Source organism: Scardinius erythrophthalmus (assembly GCF_964197995.2).
Source record: "Scardinius erythrophthalmus genome assembly, chromosome: 5".
NCBI lineage: Eukaryota > Metazoa > Chordata > Actinopteri > Cypriniformes > Leuciscidae > Scardinius > Scardinius erythrophthalmus.
Genome location: NC_138225.1, coordinates 15,719,193 through 15,740,385, shown reverse-complemented (window position 1 = coordinate 15,740,385; position 21,193 = coordinate 15,719,193). Strand labels below are relative to the sequence as shown.

General features: G+C 37.9%; 2 protein-coding genes across 3 annotated transcripts; both read left to right on the top strand.

Moving 5' to 3' along the window:
• The first annotated feature begins 748 nt into the window (after positions 1–748).
• On the top strand, positions 749–7,869 carry senp3a (SUMO specific peptidase 3a). Of its 2 annotated transcripts, none has more exons than XR_014030129.1 (11): positions 749–941; positions 1,732–2,461; positions 4,277–4,438; positions 4,549–4,660; positions 4,786–4,933; positions 5,776–5,823; positions 6,013–6,090; positions 6,552–6,689; positions 6,773–6,868; positions 6,995–7,045; positions 7,177–7,836. XR_014030129.1 is itself a non-coding variant. In XM_081364543.1 (11 exons), the coding sequence occupies exons 2-11, from the start codon at positions 1,774–1,776 to the stop codon at positions 7,285–7,287; spliced, it is 1,620 nt and encodes a 539-aa protein (XP_081220669.1). In that variant the 5' UTR covers positions 749–941; positions 1,732–1,773; the 3' UTR covers positions 7,288–7,869. The 2 variants fall into 2 exon arrangements, 1 of the variants encoding a protein (XP_081220669.1); XM_081364543.1 differs by having other exon boundaries at positions 6,773–6,856; positions 7,177–7,869.
• Positions 7,870–8,537: 668 nt separating this feature from the next.
• eif4a1b (eukaryotic translation initiation factor 4A1B) lies at positions 8,538–17,263 on the top strand. Its single transcript, XM_081365508.1, has 11 exons — positions 8,538–8,750; positions 9,493–9,541; positions 9,882–10,014; positions 10,301–10,440; positions 13,347–13,515; positions 13,622–13,731; positions 14,010–14,153; positions 14,349–14,486; positions 15,332–15,421; positions 15,956–16,035; positions 16,138–17,263. Exons 1-11 carry the CDS (start codon positions 8,728–8,730, stop codon positions 16,280–16,282), a joined length of 1,221 nt encoding a protein of 406 aa, XP_081221634.1. The 5' UTR covers positions 8,538–8,727; the 3' UTR covers positions 16,283–17,263.
• Positions 17,264–21,193: the final 3,930 nt, after the last annotated feature.

Here is a 21,193-nt window from a genome sequence, read left to right as displayed (position 1 = left end):
GGTTCAGCATATTTATGGTTAAGTGAAGGACATATGCTAATATAAACTAGATTTAACAAGCAGTCTGATATGTGGTTTAAAACATAACTTAGAATCCAATAGCACTCCCAGATTCCAAACAATTAGTGAAGACCTAACCAGGACTCCATCCATGTGAATGGAGATGTCATGCTGGGAAGAGCTAAGCGCTTTTGGGCCAAATAGCAGAATTTCAATTTTCTGATTTTAATAATAATTGATAATTCACCCCATTAGCGGTACATAATTGTAGGATTCATCCAGAATCCTCATAGGCCTCCAGAATTATAGAAGGTTTGAATCTAACAACCTTAATTGAATTTTAAAAATCTCTCCACTGTAGTAGACGCCATGCATCAATGGGAAAAATGGTCACTTGAGAGGAATATTTTTACAATTTTAAGTTTTTAGAACAGAGGTGCTGTGTATCAACCAAAACATCATAATATTACCCTTTTGTTTAATATTAAATCCTCCTCACAAATAATTATTCATATGTGTGAATATTTTCATTTATACACAATAGTTGGTCCCTACCAATATTTTTTTTCACAATGTGCGGGCATTTGAGAGACTTGAAGGGGGATGTTGGTGACCAATTTCTGAGATAAATATTTGAAATATATTTTTAATAGTTTGAAATGCCATTACTGCATCCGCATTTTACTAGGCAATTCTCACAAATACATTTTCTGATGTATTTTTATCCACCACCAGCCCATCGTGAGACTCGACGTGACGTCATAGAGACGCGGCGGAAGAAGAGTGTTTTCGCTCTAAAGAAGCGCCAGCTCTCATTGAATGAGCCAAGATTTAAAGTAGCCTTCATTTTCTTTTTCATTTCTATTATTGAAAAGCTTAGTTATCCGCTGTTTGCCTTGGCGGACAACGCCTAAGGTTTTGGCTTAAGGTTACGGTTAACGGTGAGTAATCGGCGGTGCCGACGCGCCACATTTTCTGCATCGCGACACTGGAGGCCGAACAGTGTTTATTTGTGATCGGTGCTTGTATTTGCTTTGGAGATGTGTTAAATGACCAGTGCGAGTAGAGCTCTTCTTTATTAAACTATCGCAACATAAATATATCAAAGTAAAATCAGACTGGTGTATTGGCGAGACTACAAAGCCCCTTTCACTTCACATTTTCCACAAAATTTTAGAGTAAACGAGCAGAACAAAGCGCATCGTGCGCGCAACTTCAGCTCTAAATACATGGACACTGGCAGTTGCATGTACAAACACAGCCTAAAACGTGTTAGTTTTGAATGAATATATTGTGCTAATATCTATAGTGTTTCCTCTGTTTTCCAAAAAGACGTAAGTTTCAATCCAGCCAATTTTTGTAGTGAACAAATAACCTGTGCTAGTTAATCCACAAAAGAAAAAAAGTTGGTGCCCTAAAATCAACCCTTGCCCCTTTTTTCAATCTTGTGTATTATTTGGAAATGCATCACAACACTGAAGTAAAGTTGGTTGCAACTTCTGGTTCACATATGGACTTTAAAAAAAAGGCCTCTAGGTTCATATTGAGACGAAACCCTTTTCATATATGAATCTGTTTTTTAATCAACTTGCTATTTTGACACTTTTGGTCTTAGTTTGTCCATCTGGACTTTTGCTAATTGCTAGTATCAGGTGTTTATGCTGAAACAAAGTACAAGGTTAAAAATGAACCTCTGTTGGTTCTCTACTCATGTTTTCTTTTTTCATGCAGAGAGGAGGCAGGCTGGCGCAGGTCGTAGGTTGCTCCTGGATCATGAGAGACAGTGGCAGCAGCCTGGCTCAAACACACTGGTCCAATGAGCTGACGCTGACCGCAGGGCAGGAGGGCGCTGGAGGTGGGGGTGCCATTGGAGGTGGCCATTTACTGAACCCGGCCATGGCCCAACATGCCCCGAGCCCAGCCCAATTCAAACTGGGCCGCAGAGAGGAGGACGCCAGGATATGGGGTGCAGAATATACTGTCCCTGAGGTGGAAGAGGAAGAGGAGGAGGAGGAGGACACTGTTGAGATGGAGAGTGAAGAGGATCTGGTGGACAAGAAAGCTGAGGGTGGTTTCCAGTGTAATGATAAAGGTGACAACGAGAAGTGGGGCTCACCAGAGTACCCACAGCTTGTGGAAATGGATGTCAGCGTTACAGGTGACTTTACCCACTGCTTGGCCCAGACTAGGCCCAGTCCGCTCAAAGAGAGAAAGCTATCCCGTTTGCGGTTTCGGGGTCAAAGGTGTGTAAGCGTTCGCAACCGTTTGGCCCAGCACTGGAGAGCTTGGCGCCAACGAGCCAAATGGGCAGGAACTATGGGATACAGGAGAGTACGCAGATTACACAGACGCCGGCTCTTTGGCAATCGACCTTTCCAGAGACTGCCGGGCAGTTCATTGTTAAATGGAGACCCAGAAAGAAGTTCTGGGACAGCAGAGGAGAGGGGAGCTGATTTATCTGGTGTGTATAAACTCTTGTTAACATTTGTATTATCATTTTTCGAAAGAATTCATATAATTCATTGTTTTTGCATATGATACCTGACTAATTTAAAAAAATGTTCTTTAGTTCAAAGTGTATAATGTGAATGTATTGTGTTTGGTGGCTCATGTGCATGAAGTAGTTAACTAGCCTTGTCCAACATTTAAGCAACAACATGTTAAATATCATTTAAAATATTTCTACTTGTGCTGTTGAAGATGCAACAATATTTCAAATAATTTAAATTATATTTACATTTATTCATTTAGCATTTTTATAAAGCGACTTACAAATGAGAAATACAACAAGCAATTAATCTAAAGGAGGTTATAAGACAAGAGTTGCTAGCAAAAACAAGACAAATTTTCAAACATTGTCCAGAATAGTACAAGCTAGAAGGCGGCGGGATATAATAAATAGTGAGAGAGATAGAACAGGATGCATTTAAGTGCTGACATTAAAGATGAGTTTTCAGTTTGGACCCAACTGAAGAAGATGATTCCAGCAGCAAAGAACTGCAAACAAAAACGTTCTGGAAAGTGATTTCGTGTGTCCCCTAGTGCAAAAACCTACACCAAAATGTATTAAAAATACATTTATTTCATACTAAGTATACTACAAAACCATTAGCATATTTACTGACATATCACTTGAGACTTACTGATGTAAACATTATAATCAACTTTATTTGGAGTACTTCTTTATTGCACAATGCACATTTCTTAATATTAAGCCTAAAATGTGTTTTAATATCACTAGTAAGGATCTTTACATAATATCAGTCTTTAAATGCAAGATATTTAAAGTGCACCTAAAGTATACTTGCAATAGTTCCACTTTAGCACTATTTCAGATAACTAAAGTACAAAATTACTTGTTCCAATTTAGCAGACTTTAAGTATACAAATCTAGCATACTAAAAGTAGAATTGCAGGGTATTTATATTAAGTACATGCATATATTTGTAGTATACTTAAAATAAATGTATTTTAAATACATTTTAGTATATTTCTTTTTCGCTAGGGTCTCTGTGATGTAACATGAGGCATATTGAAAGGATGAAATTTCATATTATTGTAATACTGAGGTCGTGAAAGAAACTGGCAAGGACTGGGACAGCATTCCTGGTTGTGACTAAAGTGCACTGACTTGTACATATGTGAGCCTGGACCACAAAACCAGTCTTATGTGTAATTTTTTTTTTAATTGAGATTCATACATCACCTGACAGCTGAATACATAATCTTTCCATTGATGTATGGTTTGTTAGGATAGGACAATATTCGGCCGAGATACAACTATTTGAAAATCTCATTAAGAAAATCGCCTTTAAAGTTGTCCATTTCTATTGGCGATAGTGCTGCATCCATTCACAAAAATAAATGTTTTATATGATCATTTCACCCTGATGAAGGCATGTAGCCGCAACACGTAGGTGTAGGCTGCTTCTCACCAATTTTTTAAGTAAGCCAGGAATGAAATAAAGGCTTTTTAACTTTTTTCACTAACATTCGAGTGCCTTGGAATTCTTGTCTTCAGAAATAAATGTTTTATATATTTAAGGTGGGAAATTTACAAAATATCTTCATGGAACATGATCTTTACTTAATATCCTAATGATTTTTGGCATAAAAGAAAAATCTATAATTTTTGACCCATACAATGTTTTGTTGGCTATTGCCACAAATATACCCGTGCAACATAAGACTGGTTTTGTGATCCAGGGTCACATATTATGTTCCTTTAGCTTTCTTCTGTGCGTCGTCTTTACTTATTTACGCTTTGATTTCTTAGACTCCTGTAGCACAAATGGGTTTCTGAAAGGAAGGGATGGTATCCATGGAGCAACCATGGGGGACAGGGAGGGACGGGCCTCCCCTGCTAATGTCCAGTCTCAGAGGGAAAAGTCCTCCCCACAGAATCAGCTTAGCAGTGAACACATTTCTTGTGTACAAGGTACAATATCCTTTTTCCCAAATTTGGAAAAGGAACACACACGCTATATATTATTTAATATTATATTATCGTCCTATGGTTGTTACTCTCTCACTCCTCCTCTTCTTCAGGTATTCTGGATGAGTTTCTCCAGCAGTTTGGCAGTTTGATTCCCATCCACGTAGATGAGGTGGTGAAGAAGCTTCAGGAGATCTTCAACGAGAGTTTCTCAAGTCCTCACAGGTCAGAGGTGGCTCATACCAGTCACAAGGCTTATTGAATCTTGATATTTAAAATGGCAAACCGATAAAAGACTTGACTGTGAAGTCTCAGCTTTATGTATTATTTTAATGTGTGCCTGTTTACAGGAAGGTAATGGTGCAACATTTAATGCAGTCCTACCAGCGCATGTCTGGAAGTGCAGTGATGCGGGGGTTTCGAGTAAATTACAAACGTCATGTCCTCACCATGGATGATCTGAGCACACTCTATGGCCAGAACTGGCTCAACGATCAGGTGGGCCTCTTGCTTAACAACTGTATTAACGATAACAATAAAATTCTGAACCAACTCAAGTTACATGAACACAAATAAAGCCTAGTTGCATTAGGATTGGTTTTCTTTTAAAACATACATTTTTATTAGGAAATAAGTTACGTAAATAAATTAGTATATAGGGGTTGGTAAGAATAAATAATATTATAATATATATAAGGATAGGGTCACGCTAACCTTCAGAAATCATTATAATATGCTGATTTTACGCTGATCAATGTTGAAAACAGTTGTGCTGCTTAATATTTTTGTGGAAACTATAAGATATTTTTTCAGGATTCTTTGATGAACAGCATTTGTTTGAAATAGAAATCGTATGTAAGATTATAAATGTCTTTACGGTCACTTTTGATCAATTTAATGGATCCTTGCTGAATAAATATAATAATTTCTAGTAGAATTTCTGACTGACCCCAAACCTTTGAATGGTATTATATGTACAGCTGGCTAATGAGAAATCCAAAAAACAATCTAGGCTTATGTCAAAGGTGCTTGATGTGTTTCAACCGGTTTTGAGAATGACACGCTTGACTTTAGAGAGGTGTGTGTGTGTGTGTGTACACCTGTTTTGAATCCACTGGAAATTTTGTGTGGAACCTTTTTGGGACATTTAAGAACAATATTTCTTTGTGGTTTATTAAATTTAACATGTAACTAATAATTTCGTAACTACTATGGCACCGACCTTTGCTTGAGTTTGCCAGAGTTTGTATAGAGAAGATATTTGATGAATGGGGGGCCCTTGTTCTGGGATTGTGCTGAGTTAGCTCTCTCTTACATCTGTAACTCACTCTGTCACCCAGGTCATGAACATGTATGGGGATTTGGTCATGGACGCTGCCCCTGAAAAGGTAGGCTAAACGTGCACATATACACACTCCTTTACACACAGAATTTGACTCATGACAAAGCCATTATATGAACTTGTTTTTCAAAGAGTTAAATGATTATAAAAACAGTATGTGAATTAGGTTTTTCCTCATTCACTCTCTCTGTCTCACCATGTCTTTGTTTTTTTTTTGTTTTTTTTTTACTTGCAGGTCCACTTTTTCAACAGCTTCTTTTATGACAAACTTCGGACGAAAGGTTACGAGGGGGTCAAACGGTGGACAAAAAATGTCAGTACTGGATGGAGAAAGATTTTGTGTCTGTCTTTCACAGCTCTTTTATTAATACTGCCATTTTAGGACTGTAAAGTTAAGCAGATAAATTGATAATAGATCATTCATTATTACTTGCTTCATGAAGTTAATATAGTTATCCACCTATTTTTAACATAAAAGCAGACTGGGCAATTTTTAACTTGAATGTGCACGACTTCCAGTTATTTTAGCTTTACCAAAACAGTCCGTTATGCTGCTTAATGTTGCAAACTGTTACTTATCATATTATTTCAATTTACTCATAAACATTAGTTTGTAGTGCATATAGTTTTTCCGTTTACTGCACTGTTACTCTAGTTATTTACGTATAGCTGCTAATGAATTGGAAGTCTTGCTCGTTCACAGGAAATAGCTTATTTCCATGTAATTATTGTAGAACTACATGTTTTTATTTCACTGTTAAATCTGCTCCTTAGGTTGATATTTTCCAGAAGAAGTTCTTATTGATCCCTATTCACCTGGAAGTGCACTGGTCATTAGTGTGTGTCAATGTTCCTCAGCGTAGAATCGCATACTTCGATTCCCAGAGGACCCTCAACCGTCGATGCCCCAAAGTAGGTTCTAATGATGCTATTTTCATGGCTACATTTCTTATACCAATGCTTATCGTGTCCACTAAAAGTTTTTGTTTTTACAGCACATTGCCAAATACCTGCAAGCAGAGGCAATCAAGAGAGAACAGAAGGAGTTTTACACAGGGTGGAAAGGCTTTTTCAAAATGGTAGGGTGAAAGGTGAATTGTATATGTGTGTGTGTCTGTGTCTGTTAGTAAAAGTATGAGAGAAATAAGGAATAAAAGAGATTGGAAAGGCCGTTTTGTGTATGTTTTGTTGACTCTTCTGTCTTTGGAATGTTCTAGAATGTGGCAAGGCAGAACAATGACAGTGATTGTGGAGCTTTTGTCCTTCAGGTTGGCGTTTTTTTTTCTCATTAGTTATTTTAACACTTGACTTTGTACATAGCACTGGTGCTGAAAGTATATAATAATCTTCATTGGTGTCTTTTACTCACTTGTTCACTCTTCTTATCGTTGTACTCCAGTACTGTAAGTGCCTGGCCCTGGAACAGCCTTTCAGCTTTGGTCAGCAGGATATGCCCAAGCTACGGAGACAAATGTACAAAGAACTGTGTCACTGTAAACTGTCTCTGTGAGACCGTGGAAGAGCAAGGGAGATCCATGACATCTTACACTATTAAATAAGCTCCAGGTCCAGACAGCATTTAGGCGGGAGACGTGCAAACGTTTTACCCCCCTTTTTGTTCAATGACTTTGTATTTTGACTTGGTGAAGGCCATACTCTGTTTGGCCCAGTTGTTCGTTTGTTTGGATCAAAACGCAAGAGGCGTTGTTTTTCTAGAAATGGGAGGAGGAGTTGACCTCAGAGAACTGTTCATTAGGTGCCGCCATTTTGTTGGCAATTTTATTTTTCATGTTCTTGATGTCAGTAACTTGTATGCTAAAAGGTAATACCATTGACTGGTGAGGGAGGACACTTGCAGACATTTTAAAAATGTAATGCAATATTCATATACTGAGTCGATATGGACCACGACACTATATGAGGATTTTTGTTTGTTCAATATTGTTTGTCTGTTATGTATCTGTGCGATTTGAGATGCAAACTTATGGAGATGAAAAAAGAGCAGCTGTAAATTAAACTGTTTTATATCTTTTGAGATGCATAAGTTGTTGTAAGATGTAATAATAAAAACATAAGAAAATAACTGAGCGTCATCCATTTGTGCGTTAGTTATGTCACATAATTGTGGCAGGCTATTGTAGTTAAGCAACCCTTTAATGATGATAATTATTTGAAGGTTTTTCTAAATACTGCAATGTGGTTATAAATACAGCAGTTAACTATAAATAGGTCTACTGTTAGTTTATGGGACAGGTTAACCAAAACTATATTTCCGTTTTGGGATCTACAACTGTGCTTATTAAATAGGCAGCTTTACTCTAAACTGCATTCACAATACAATGCACAATTAAAAAAAAGAAAAGGAAAAAAAGTGGCAAAGAATAATAAAACAAAAAAAGAGGAAAAGGGCGATGCTTCACTTTAACATAAGAGATTTCATTAAATATTTCCATGCTTCTCAAATATACAAAAACAATATCAGCCTAGTTATTATTGTTATTTAAAGGTCGGAAAGATTAAACTAAAAATCTGGATTATGAGGAGTAAATGTACGAACCTTTACTTATTAAGACATTTAAATCATAAAGACGTTAATAAATTCAAGACCTTTGTTTTGTATGATATTTTATGTGGCAACTTAACATTGCTAAATACGTTGAAGCTAAAACTGCGTCACAGTAGGCCAAGCGAATGATATTTTAAGGTTTAGCTTTAGTCCAATTACATTTAAGAAAGAGCAGAACTGACGTATCATGGACCGCCCACCCGAACCGTATCTGACACCAAAGGGCGGCTACCATTGTTGAGTGACGTCTGTACTAGCCAATGAGCATGTGCGAAGGGCGGACCATATTCTGACTGATGGTCGAATGCAGCAATCACAATTTTAGGAAGAAAACCGTGTTAAACTATATAAAACATTTTCTCGGTGTGCTCGCCCTTTGTGATAATGTCGGCAGAATATGAAGGGAGGTAGGACAGCTGGAATTTAAACGATCTTAATATATTTGTTTAGAAATTGGAGATATTATGCGTACGTGTTGTCAGTCGCCATAGGCATTCCGCTTCTAGATGTTGTTGGAAGTAGCTTGTGGTTCGTGATCTTGAATGTCGCAAACGAGTTGTAAAAACCCACTGGCGTTAGCATATGAGCTCTTAGCAGCCAGGCCTGCTGGAGGATGTTGACGTAGAACGATCTTTACTGTTCAGCAGCGCAAAATTAAGGTTTAGATCGCGAATGATGTGGTGGTGGTGTTGTTGTTATATTAATATTAATTTAATACAGTCAATGATCATCTCGATTCCTCAATTGGTCTACTTGATTTAGCTCGCACTGACTGCTCGACACATAACCCTCTATTTATGGCCCTGAAGTGAAGCATGTTTTTCCTTCATTCATTCATTTGCACATAGATCAAACTGATTTTATCTGGCTAAATATATTTTCTAAACTGTACATGGAAGTTCAATGTAGTGGTGATTCCCCATATTATACTGCTTTAAAATGTGGATTAATTTTGTGTTCTTAAATGTTTGACATATAATCTTATAGTGTGTGTGTATGTATATATATATATATATATATATATACACACACACACACACACACACATACACACACACACACACACATACATACATGCATTGAGAGATCAATAAAGTATCTATCTGTCCTTCATGAATAACTGAATGGAATTTCTGAATTTCTTTGCAGACCTAGAGACAATGGCCCCGAGGGCATGGAGCCAGATGGAATCATTGAAGTGAGTTCATAACTACTATTTTTTTTACATTAAACTATTTTATATATACATATACATACATATATCCCTGCATGTCTCTCTTGGCACAGCTTTAGGAAGCGGGTTGGCACTGAATGTGCTGTCAGTTGTTTTTACTGTCTTGTTCTCAGTGTGGGGGTCAGTGATTCCCTTTTTTTTTTTTTTTTTGAACAACTGCCAACCTGTTATCCTTTATGCATAATGCAATGAGTGACAAATAGCATTTTTTTTTTCTTTTCATAGTGAGATGGAGTAAAGTTTAGCTCGCCTGTGGTCTTTTGTATCTTAATATTCATCTAATTACTTCCCCCTGTAACTGCAGAGTAACTGGCATGAGATCGTGGACAGCTTTGATGACATGAACCTGCGTGAGACTCTGCTCAGGGGAATCTATGCTTATGGTTTTGAGAAGCCCTCTGCCATCCAGCAAAGGGCTATCCTCCCTTGCATCAAGGGTAATGATGTTTATTGGAGCAGTCCATATCATTGGATACTCTATTTTCACCTTCTGTTATTGTTCCAGGCACATAATATGAAAAATCATCAGCAGTGTTCATTTATAATTGTCATTTAAAGGTTGTTTTTTTTATCTAGAGGGGCATCTTTGGTAGTAGCAATGCAGTAGCATAACTGTTAGACTGCCATCACCCATCATTGCATGCTTGAAGGATGTCCCGTACTATCAATTACAGCTCATTACTTGGCCACTTTATGACCTGTTGTTGTTTGTTTCCACACTAGGATATGATGTCATTGCGCAGGCCCAGTCAGGAACAGGCAAGACCGCCACCTTTGCCATCTCCATCCTGCAGCAGATTGATGTAGAGCTGAAAGGATCTCAGGCCTTGGTCCTGGCACCCACCCGTGAACTGGCTCAGCAGGTTAGCGCTGTCTCTGTGTTCACTGCTTTTACTTCACTTGCTGCAGAACCACAATGTCAGCGGTGCAGCTGAACTAAACCGAGTTCGTTTCATGACTTTTTTTGTCAGAAATGGGCACTATTTTTAAACTAGTTTTTTTGTCACTTGCATATGAACTTAAACTGAATCCATGTTAATTGTCTAGAAAGATGATAATTTTGTTAATGTTAGGGAATGTTAATTTTAAAAGCAACATGTTACATTGCATTTTTAGGAAAAGTTCATAATCGTGTTACATTTTGTTACTTTTTATGGGAAGTTCAATGCACATTTTTTGTATAGCGCTTTTCACAATACATATCGTTGCAAAGCAGCTTTACAGAAAAATGCACGTTTCTACATCCAAATTTAGTGTGCAGTTAGTTAACATCATGCATTCATAAAGCAGTTATTACAAGTTGTGATCATAATGATTACAATATATAGAAAATTTGGCAGTGGTACATGATGATTCAGAGTGGCTGTCATCTGAAGTCCTTGCAGGAGTTGGCGTCATCTCTTCACAGGTGTTGGGACGAGATCTGAAGTCTTCATAAGAGGCTGGATCCAAACTGGAGCTGAAGTACTCTCTAGTTACCTCGGGATGGGCATTTCTGAGACAGAAAAGTAAATGGAAAATAATTAGCATAGCTGCTGTTCATAACATTTCAAGCAAAAGATAATCATGTGCATTTCATCTGATACAACTGGAGTACAAGGTTTTGAGGTGCATTATGTGAATGTATGGCCAAAGAGATGCATCTTTAATCTATGTTTAAACTGGGAGAGTGTCTGAGCCTCAAACATGATCAAGAAGGCTATTCCAGAGTTCAGGAGCCAAATGTGAAAACGCTCTCCCTCCTTTAGTGGACTTTGATATCCAAAGTATTACCAAAAGTCCAGAGTTTGTGACCTTAAAGAGCGTGATGGATTGTAGGGCGATAGAAGATTGGTTAAATACACAGGAGCTAAACCTTATAGCCTTCTTAGGTCAGTAGCAATACTTCAATACAAAACTTAATAGGTAACTAGTGTAGAGATGATAAAATTGGGTTATATGATAATATTTTCTTGACCTGGTTAGAACTCTAGCAGGGGATGCAGGACCGCCTAGTAATGTTTTACAGTAATCCAGTCTAGATGAATGCATTAACTAGCTTTTCTACATCAGAAACCGATAACATGTTAGCACCGTAGTGACGTTTTTGTAACATTTGAAATATGATTATCGAAAGACAAGTCGCTGTCTTGTATTCTGAGAGATTGTGTACAGGTTTTTGGTCTAATAAGTAATACCTCAGTCTTATCCAAATTTAATAGAAGAAGATTACTGGTCATACAAAATCTTTAACACACACTGTCAACTTTGATAATTTAGAGATTTCATCTGGTCGTGATGAAATATAGAACTGAGTATCATCAGCATAACAGTGGAAACTAATTCCATGTTTTGTAATAATATTACCAAGCATGTATATTGAAAATAGCAGAGGGCCTAACACAGATCCATGCAGCATTCCATAATTTGCTGGCGGTAACTTGGATAATTCCCTGTTTAAATAAACAAAATGGTAACGGTCAAATGCGTACAATATAATCCACCCTAATGCCTGTCCCTGAATACCGGAGTAATTTTGTAGTTGATCGAAAAGTATTTTATTATCTATAGTGTTAAATGCAGCAAACAAAACTAGAATTTAAGATGCAGCCTTGGTCAGAAGCTAAAAACAAGTCATTTGTAATTTTAACAAGAGTAGTTTCTGTGCTATGATGGGGCCTGAATCCTTTTTTGTTTTTGCAGGAAGGAGCACAATTGAGTGAATTTTTCTGGTATTTTGGACATAAATGGACAATTTAAAAAGGGTTTGTAATTTGCCCATTCATTTGGATCTAGTTGTGGTTTCTTAATTAGAGGCTTAATATCTGTCAGATTGAAGGGTCTTGGGACATGACCTAGAGATAGAGAAGAGCTAATAATATTGAGAAGAAGCTCTTCTGCTACAGGTAACAACTATTTCAGTAGTTAAGTGGGTATTGGATTTAATAAACAATAAGTTTATTTAGCTCTTCCTGTCCTTTAGATGTAAAGCACTGCAATTGTTCTTGAGGGACAATAATTGAGGCTGATGTCAAAGGATGCTTTTTATTTCCTCAGTGAAGAAAATCATGAAGTCATTACTACTACACTGTGATGAAATATGATGTGTGTTTGTTAATCTAGCCACTATACTAAATAAAATCCTTGGATCGTTTTGATTATTTTCTGTGTTTGCGGATATGCTCAGCCCTGGCAGCTATTAGATCCTTTTTATAGCAGGACATACTGTCTTTCCATGTGATTCTAAAGACCTCTAAATGAGTTTTTCCGTTCGCGCTCTAGGTTACGAGTTTCTCTCTTGAGGGCTTGAGTAATACTGTTGTACCATGGTGCAGTAATTTTCTCTCTAACCTTTTTTTAATCTGATGGGTGCAACTGTTCCTAATGTAGTAGAGTAAAGATTTTGCCCATACTTCTAGTCATTTCGTCAAGTTCATTTATGTTTATGGGAACACTGAGCAGTTGAGGCAGATCATGTAGGTTATTTGTGAATGAATCTTTAGCGGTTGAGAGAATTCTATTATAATAATTGTTCTACCTGGTTGATAACACAGAGCGATATGATAAATATCAGCAGTATGCAAGTTACTATTCTTGGGATTTAAGAATCAATATTGGTCCTTCAAAATGAAAATTTCTTCAAATTGAGAAATCTATATTTTAACTCAGCCCTTTAAATCGCCACTTACATGTGATGGCAAATGTGCTTCTGTCCACAACTCATCTACGCAAGTACAGGCAAATGTTTTGCTCCAGGTTACTTCACACTTGATTTTCTCTGTCTTTACAGATCCAGAAAGTGATTCTGGCTCTCGGAGACTACATGGGTGCAACATGCCACGCCTGTATTGGTGGGACCAACGTGCGCAATGAGGTCCAAAAGCTGCAGGCAGAGGCACCGCATATTGTAGTAGGAACCCCTGGTCGTGTCTACGACATGCTCAATCGAAAGTTCCTCTGTGAGTAATGAGTACTGTGAGATCTATTGCTGATATTTAATTATATTTTATTGCATAATATTATTGTTATGCCATTTACACTTTCTTTTGTCTACTTCTCTTCTAGCTTCTAAGTACATCAAAATGTTTGTGCTGGATGAAGCAGATGAGATGCTGAGTCGTGGATTCAAGGACCAGATCTACGAGATTTTCCAGAAACTCAATACCAGCACACAGGTTAGGATATGAAATCGACCATGTTTCCTGTATGTGCTGTTACCAGGTTGAATATGTCCATGTGTTATTGCATGAGAATATGCTTTTGCCAAAGCATAATGCAGTTACGGCAACAGATTGAGAACAAACACAAGTGCTTCTTGTTCAGTCAGCTCTGTTTCCCACCACTATTCCATTATGACTGGTAACAACACCTTTTTAGGAGACCTAGCTTTAAAGGTCATACATGTTTGTTTATAAATGTGATCGATCATGTTGATCTGCCATCTGTCCTCTAGGTGGTGCTGCTGTCAGCCACCATGCCCGCGGAGGTGCTGGATGTCACTACCAAGTTTATGCGAGAACCCGTGCGCATCCTGGTGAAGAAAGAGGAGCTCACCCTTGAGGGTATTCGTCAGTTCTACATCAACGTTGAAAAAGAGGTACAGATCTTGGGTCACTTTTATGCAAAGCAGCAACAGCAGAAATTCATGAATTGCATACATGAACGCACAATAATTTATCAGGGCTTTTTTAAAAGGATGTTTTGTGTGCTTATATGCATTGATTTTTACCAGTGGCTGTTAATAGGTCATTCTGTTTCTCACCATGCTTTGGTGTGTGTGTGTTTTTGTCAGGAATGGAAGCTGGACACTCTGTGTGATCTCTACGAGACTCTGACCATCACTCAGGCGGTGATCTTCATTAACACACGCCGAAAAGTAGACTGGCTCACGGAGAAGATGCATGCCAGGGACTTTACCGTCTCAGCTCTGGTAAATACCGAAAGTGCCACACCGCAGCTATAAATAGGAACAATATTGTTGAATCACTTTCAGAGCATTTTTGTAGAATAAACATAACGTTATTACGAACTGTGGAAGCTAATACAGTTATTACAGTTATTGTTCTTGATGTGCCTTAAAGGAGAACTCTGGTCAATTTTAACATTGAGCTCATTTTTTTGTAAATTTGGAGTGCTGTCATTACAGAGAACAATGACAATATACCTGTATTTACATCCTGTTTTCGGTCGAAGGCCACAGTAGTCGATTGTTGAGTTCACGCGCGTGATCATAGGTACTAAACATATGCGCGTGACCTCGACAATTGATTACTGTAGACTTTGACCGAAAACAGGAAGAAAATACAGGTATGTGCGCTGGCTGAATAAACATAATTTTTATTCATATCTTTCAAATCTACTGCAGTCAGATTCACCCGTGATCACTCTGAAGGAATCACTCACATGGCTGGGCACTTGTAATGACACATCAAGGATGTTAATAGGCTAAAAGCAGGTTTAAAACTTGCCCCATTGAAGTCAACAGGGTGCAAATTTTAAAAATAGAATAACTCGGTGTAGGCAACACCGATTTTTGTCGTTGTTCTCTGTACTGACAGCACTCCAAATGTACAAAAAAATGAGCTCAATGTTAAAATTGACCGGAGTTCTCCTTTAACAGATAACTTAAATATTTTAGCATTCATTCTGTACACAGATGGTCTGATAGTTTCTCATATACAGAATGTTCTTTCTTTGCAAGCATAATGAATGCATAAATAAACTAAATGTACATGTTTGGTTTGTAGTAAAGGCATTGTGTGTTATCTTTGTCAGCATGGAGACATGGAGCAGAAGGACCGAGACCTGATTATGAGGGAGTTTCGCTCTGGTTCTAGCCGTGTCCTTATTACCACCGATCTGCTGGTTAGCAAACACATCAATGCATTGATCTTGCTTCATTTGTTCTCGTAATGGAATGGATTCTATTCAAAAATAGTTCAGTTAGCAGATGAGGTCACCAGACTTCCCTGACCCCATTGCACCCTCTAGTGCTTTGGAGTAATAATAGTATCTGGTATAAAAATAGTGTGTTCTGCTGTGGATGGGTCATTCTGTCCTTCCCCATAGCTTTATCAAACCACACACACACACACACAACTCTCTCTCTCTCTCTCTCTCTCTCTCTCTCTCTCTCTCTCTCTCTCTCTCTCTCTCTCTCTCTCTCTCTCTCTCTCTCTCTCTCTCTCTCTCTCTCTCTCTCTCTCTCTCTCTCTCTCTCTCTCTCTCTCTCTCTCTCTCTCTCTCTCTCTCTCTCTCTCTCTCTCTCTCTCTACATATATATATATATATATATATATATATAAATTGAAGAACAATGTAAATAAAAAGTAATATACTTTTGTATGCTTGAGTTAACTTTTAATTTAATAACTTCTTGCATGTCTTTCTCATTCATAGGCCAGGGGTATTGATGTCCAGCAGGTGTCTTTGGTGATCAACTATGACTTGCCAACCAACCGTGAGAATTACATTCATAGGTTTGTGTTTTGTTCATGATTGTAACATTGAATTTGACTTGAGCCGATGAATTGTTTCCACTGCCATTTGATTATTATAACCATCTTGTATTTTTCTCTCAGGATTGGTAGAGGCGGCCGTTTTGGCAGGAAAGGTGTGGCTATCAACATGGTGACAGAGGATGACAAGCGTACTCTGCGGGACATCGAGACCTTCTACAACACTACCGTAGAAGAGATGCCCATGAATGTGGCTGACTTGATCTAGAGATTTATTTGACCTGATCTAGATACATCCCCCCTCTCTCTATCCCCACAATCACTCTCGCTTTTTCAAGTTTAAGCACTTCTAAATGGAGTAGGGGACGTGCAACTCCCTGCTCTTCCACATTTGCAAATTAGTCATTTTATTTTGCCCAAAACTGAACAAATTTTATAAATCTCAGATGCTGAATATACACCTATTTATCTCCATCAACTCTCATAATAAACATTGAAAAATATGGGCTCAGCCATCTTCTCTTACGGAGAAGAGCAGCATGTTCTGTCACTCTGCTTTCAATTAGTCATCCTGATCTCTTCTTTTTTCTTTTCTTTTTTTAAGCTGGGAATCATCATTGACGTGCATTGATGTTTTTTTTAAAGCACATGTTACTAATGTAGTAATGGGCCATGTGGTAAAAGTGTGCTTCCTTTTAAACCAACATGAAAAGCATCAGTAAGATTTGATACATTTCTTTCGGATTCAGCTACTGGGACTATAAGATCCAAGTAGTAACTGCACTTGCTTGCTGTACTGTTTGCTGTAAAACTGTGCCAGAGCTATGTAATCACCCTTGAACAGTATATGATACAAGATTTCTGAGTATTGTGGGCTTCCTGGATTTATATATTTGGAAGTCCTTACTCAGACGAATTTTGACTGAAGGTGGTATAAAAAAAAAAACTGATGGAGGAAAAAAAAGTTATTTCAACATTATTGGATTATTTAATTTTTTTTTCTACATTTAAGTTATTTTGTAAGTGTATTTTGTTCTTCGGAGGAGGGGGGAAGTTTCAATAAAGCTACAGCATAACTCGTCAAACTCTCCTTTTTCTCCTTGTTATTAAACAGTTTGCAAGTTTGGTTGTGTTCTTTGCTGTTTTTGCAGGTTCCAGTTGTTAAAATCACTCATTTCACATAGGGGTAGCAAAGTGTAATGCTTATACATTGGAATCTGTACAAATTAAACATTATGTCTTGTTTTAATCCATTCCCTTTCTTTGTTATCAGGTATTCTATCCAATTTTAAGAACATTAATAGAAGGTCATGTTAACTTTGTCATGTTATTTTTTAGAAAACTACATGAACATTTGTTCATGGATTTACAGGCATGAATCGGAGTGCCAGTTCTTTTTTTATCTTTTATTGCATGTCAACAATTTTCCCCAAAATTGCTCATATATTTTACCTCACTAATAGGTGTACGTAAAAGTCAGTTGTGCGATACTGTAATGCCGGTGTTCAACACTGGAGGGAGGCTCCACACAGCAGAGAAACTTTAGTAAGCAACAAGCAAATACGACTGCAGTATCCAAAAATGGAGAAATTGTAATTTACAAATCATGTAGTTTTAAAGTAGAAGGATCAGTAAAAAAAAAAAATCCAATCATCTGAGACAGGTTCTCGCCGCTAATTTGATATAAACTACTGTTTACATTTGGTCAGTGTCAAAAAAATGTGTCATAAGTTGCTTTTAAACAGAAATGTAGCAAATGAATATGCATGAAGGCATCGGTGAAATGTTTTGTTGGAAATCAACAAAAAGTTTGGCAGTAATTATGAATTTTCAAATCAGCCATGAACTTTTAAATGAATCTCTTTTCGTCTCTCTCCTCTTCATCATCACCTTCGTCCCCATCGCTATTCGGTGGCACCTTACCATCCCCAACGGCCGTGTTGCAGTTTCTCGCACAGTGTAGGTGGCCTCTCTGCCTCCCCAACCCCCCTTCCGTGGCCATAGTGTTTGTGGGGCATGGTGATTTTGCAAGTGGGAGGCTCGTAAAGGCCTGGCTGGACTACCGGGCAGTGTGATGGATGGAGGGAAGGCCGCAGACTCCATTTACATGAGAACAGAAGCCGGAGAGCGGCTGAATAGAGGGGCTTTCAATCTGCTTGTCATTGAAAAAGCTTAAGAACTTTCTCCAGCGACTAACCAACCCCCCAGCTCCTCTGCTCTCTCTCCCTCTTACTTTCTTCTTTATTCTCGACCCCCTTTTTTCCCCCCTTGCTGTCTCTCTTGCTTTTCTTCCACCACCGTCCTCCTCCCCTCCCTCTGTCCATCGCTCTTTCTTTTCTCTCGAACCCCCCCCCCCCCCCCTCTCCCTCCCTACTTCATTTTTTCCTCTCTCTTTTATCTCAGACCATCCAATCTGTCATTCTGGATCTCTGCGTCTCTCGCATGTATGATGTTTGGCTTCTTTCAGGCTTTCTCTGGACTCTCCGGCTCTCTTGCGAGGCCCCCACTTAAATTTTGATTTGATTGTCGACACAACACCAGGAGACATCAATGTGTTTCCTCTCTTTATTCTCCTGCTCTTGCTTATAATGAGACTGATCCCATACATGAGAATGACTCATGCACAATAGCTCCGGCACACTCCATATTCAGCCTCCACATAAAGTAAGGTTAATTGTATAATAAGTGTGTGACAATGACCTGCGACAATGGCTCGAGTCAATATTGACGCCGTACAGTGGGGTTTTGCAGCGTCAGGCCGTGAGCCAGTAGAAAACGGCATGAGATTTTTTTACATTTCTGCTTTGGTTTGAGGTAATACCACCTGTTGCTCTTCTATGGACTTCCATCGTGTCAAAATGGGCCATAGGTTTCAGTCATTCAAACTGTCACAAAGCCAGAGAAAACATACTAATCCAATAAGAGATTCTGGTTTCACAACCCACTGTCTAACACAGAGACAATGCATATCTACTGCTGGTTGACATCAACACGTTTCATGCCCTACTACTTGGCTTTGCACCATCACATTCTTTTAAAATGTTTTTTACAATGGCACTTACTTATATAAACACAACAAATCTAACAAATGAATTTCGCAAACTTATATTTTACGTTCAGGCTCCATTAGCAGAATGACTTTCGGTCCCCATTAGATTTGTTGTCAATGATTAAACGGGAGAAACTAGAACAAAGGAGAAGAGAATGGAGTATAGAAACTCCTCCTTATCCTCTTCTTAGAATGCTGAGGATCGGATGAGTTTGTTCACTCATGAAAATGTAATGCCGACTATTGCTTTAAAAGTAAACTAGTAACTTTTGTAAGTTGTTAAAATGACCCTAATGAAGTCATTTTTATAACATCTTTTTTTGGTAGGCCTTATAGGAACCATTCATATGATGTGTTAGTACAAGCTAAACTCAGAGGGGGGGAGTTCATTGTCACACTTCTTACTGATGGTCAGTCGTAGTCGTAGTGTTTGGGGATGCAGGGCTCACAATAGAAGTGTGAAGTGATGCCTATAGAAACTAATGTGTATGGATGGCTGGGTGATAAGGAGTAACTACTCACACCTGCGGTCATTAGAGAAGACGACTCACTGGGGTAGAAGGCATCCGAGTACAACAGCATCAGTGAAGATGGCTAAAAGAGAATGAAAATAAATATCAGTAAAGTTTTTCAACAATAAATATAAAGGTTCCAAAGGTGATGCCATAGATGAACTACCTTTGGTTCCCCCAAAAGCTTTAAGTAATCAGTTCTTATAATAACCTTTTTTTTTCTTAGTGTGAAGAACATTTGAATAATCTAAAGAACCCTTTACCCCTATAAAGAACCTTTTTTTTGTTTTATTTTTTTTACATTGGAACGGTTCCATGGATGTTAAAGGTTCTTCATAGAACCATCGATGCCAATAAAGAACCTTTATTTATCACGAACCTGAAAATGTACTTCATGTGGTAACATCTAAAACAACTCAAGTCATGAATACAACTTTATGCACCAACAGAAGCAGTGCCCAATTGCAACAAACTTTTAAAGAAATCTCTAAAATTATAATTGGTATTTTTGTAAATATTATCAAAAAGGATTTTCTTAACACATAATATAAACATAGAGAATATGTCAGAGTATGTCTTATCACATAAGATGTGATATATACAATATATATTTATATATACTATTTTGTCCTTACGTTATGAATACCATCATAACTCCCCTTATTAGAAGACATTAGATGTACAATTCCACAAATAAAAAACTTTGTCATGACAATATTCTTTCAGAATGTGTTCTTTTCATAGACAAGTATGTCTGTACTTTTTTCAATCACTCTGGTTATATTTTGTGGGGGTTGTCAGTAGGGGATAATCTTGAGCAAGACAGTGTTACTTTGATTTTACACTAATTATAGAGAACTGGATATTTTTTGGGGGGGGGGTGGGGGGTGGACAAATAAGCACATTGTAGTGTTGTGACCTTAAACACAGCTCGGCTAGTAACTGTAAGTCCCATACTTTTTAATTTACTTTTAAATAAGCTTTATAATCCAACCTATATTGAAATTATTACATTTAGCATGATATGGCACAATGCACCATTTATAACATAGGCCTATGTAAAACATTTCCTTTAAAAATCGCCTATTAAAAATAGAATAGGAAACAATTGCGTGCAATGACCAAAATAAAAATGACTGACTGTCCAAAAGTTGCCTTTTCAACAGGTAACAATAATAGAGTATAATAGATGATGTTGTTTTGGTCAGAAAAACAAGACTGAAAATGGTATTCCTTTAAACTGTGGATAGATAAATAGTTCACAAAAAGTGTGGATAAATAAATCCAACTTTAATGAACTAAATGTTATTGATGTCTAATGATTTTGAAGAGAAAAACCATAAGATGGCCACAAAGTGTTATATTGTAAAATCAGTTTAAAGTGTTGCAGGTGAAGACAGAAACTCTTCTCCCCAAAACGGAATCCTCCTCCTGCTCTTGGCCTCTCTACATTCACCGCACCCCTTCTTTAGTGATGCTAATGTGGAGAGAAAGAAAGCAGCTGGAGGCGGACAGTGATGAAATTCTATTATCACTCAAGCACTGAAAGAGTCGCAGGCAGGACGCACAGTGAGTTCAGCTCGGACCTGTTTCACTTTTAAGAAAAACTAACGTCACT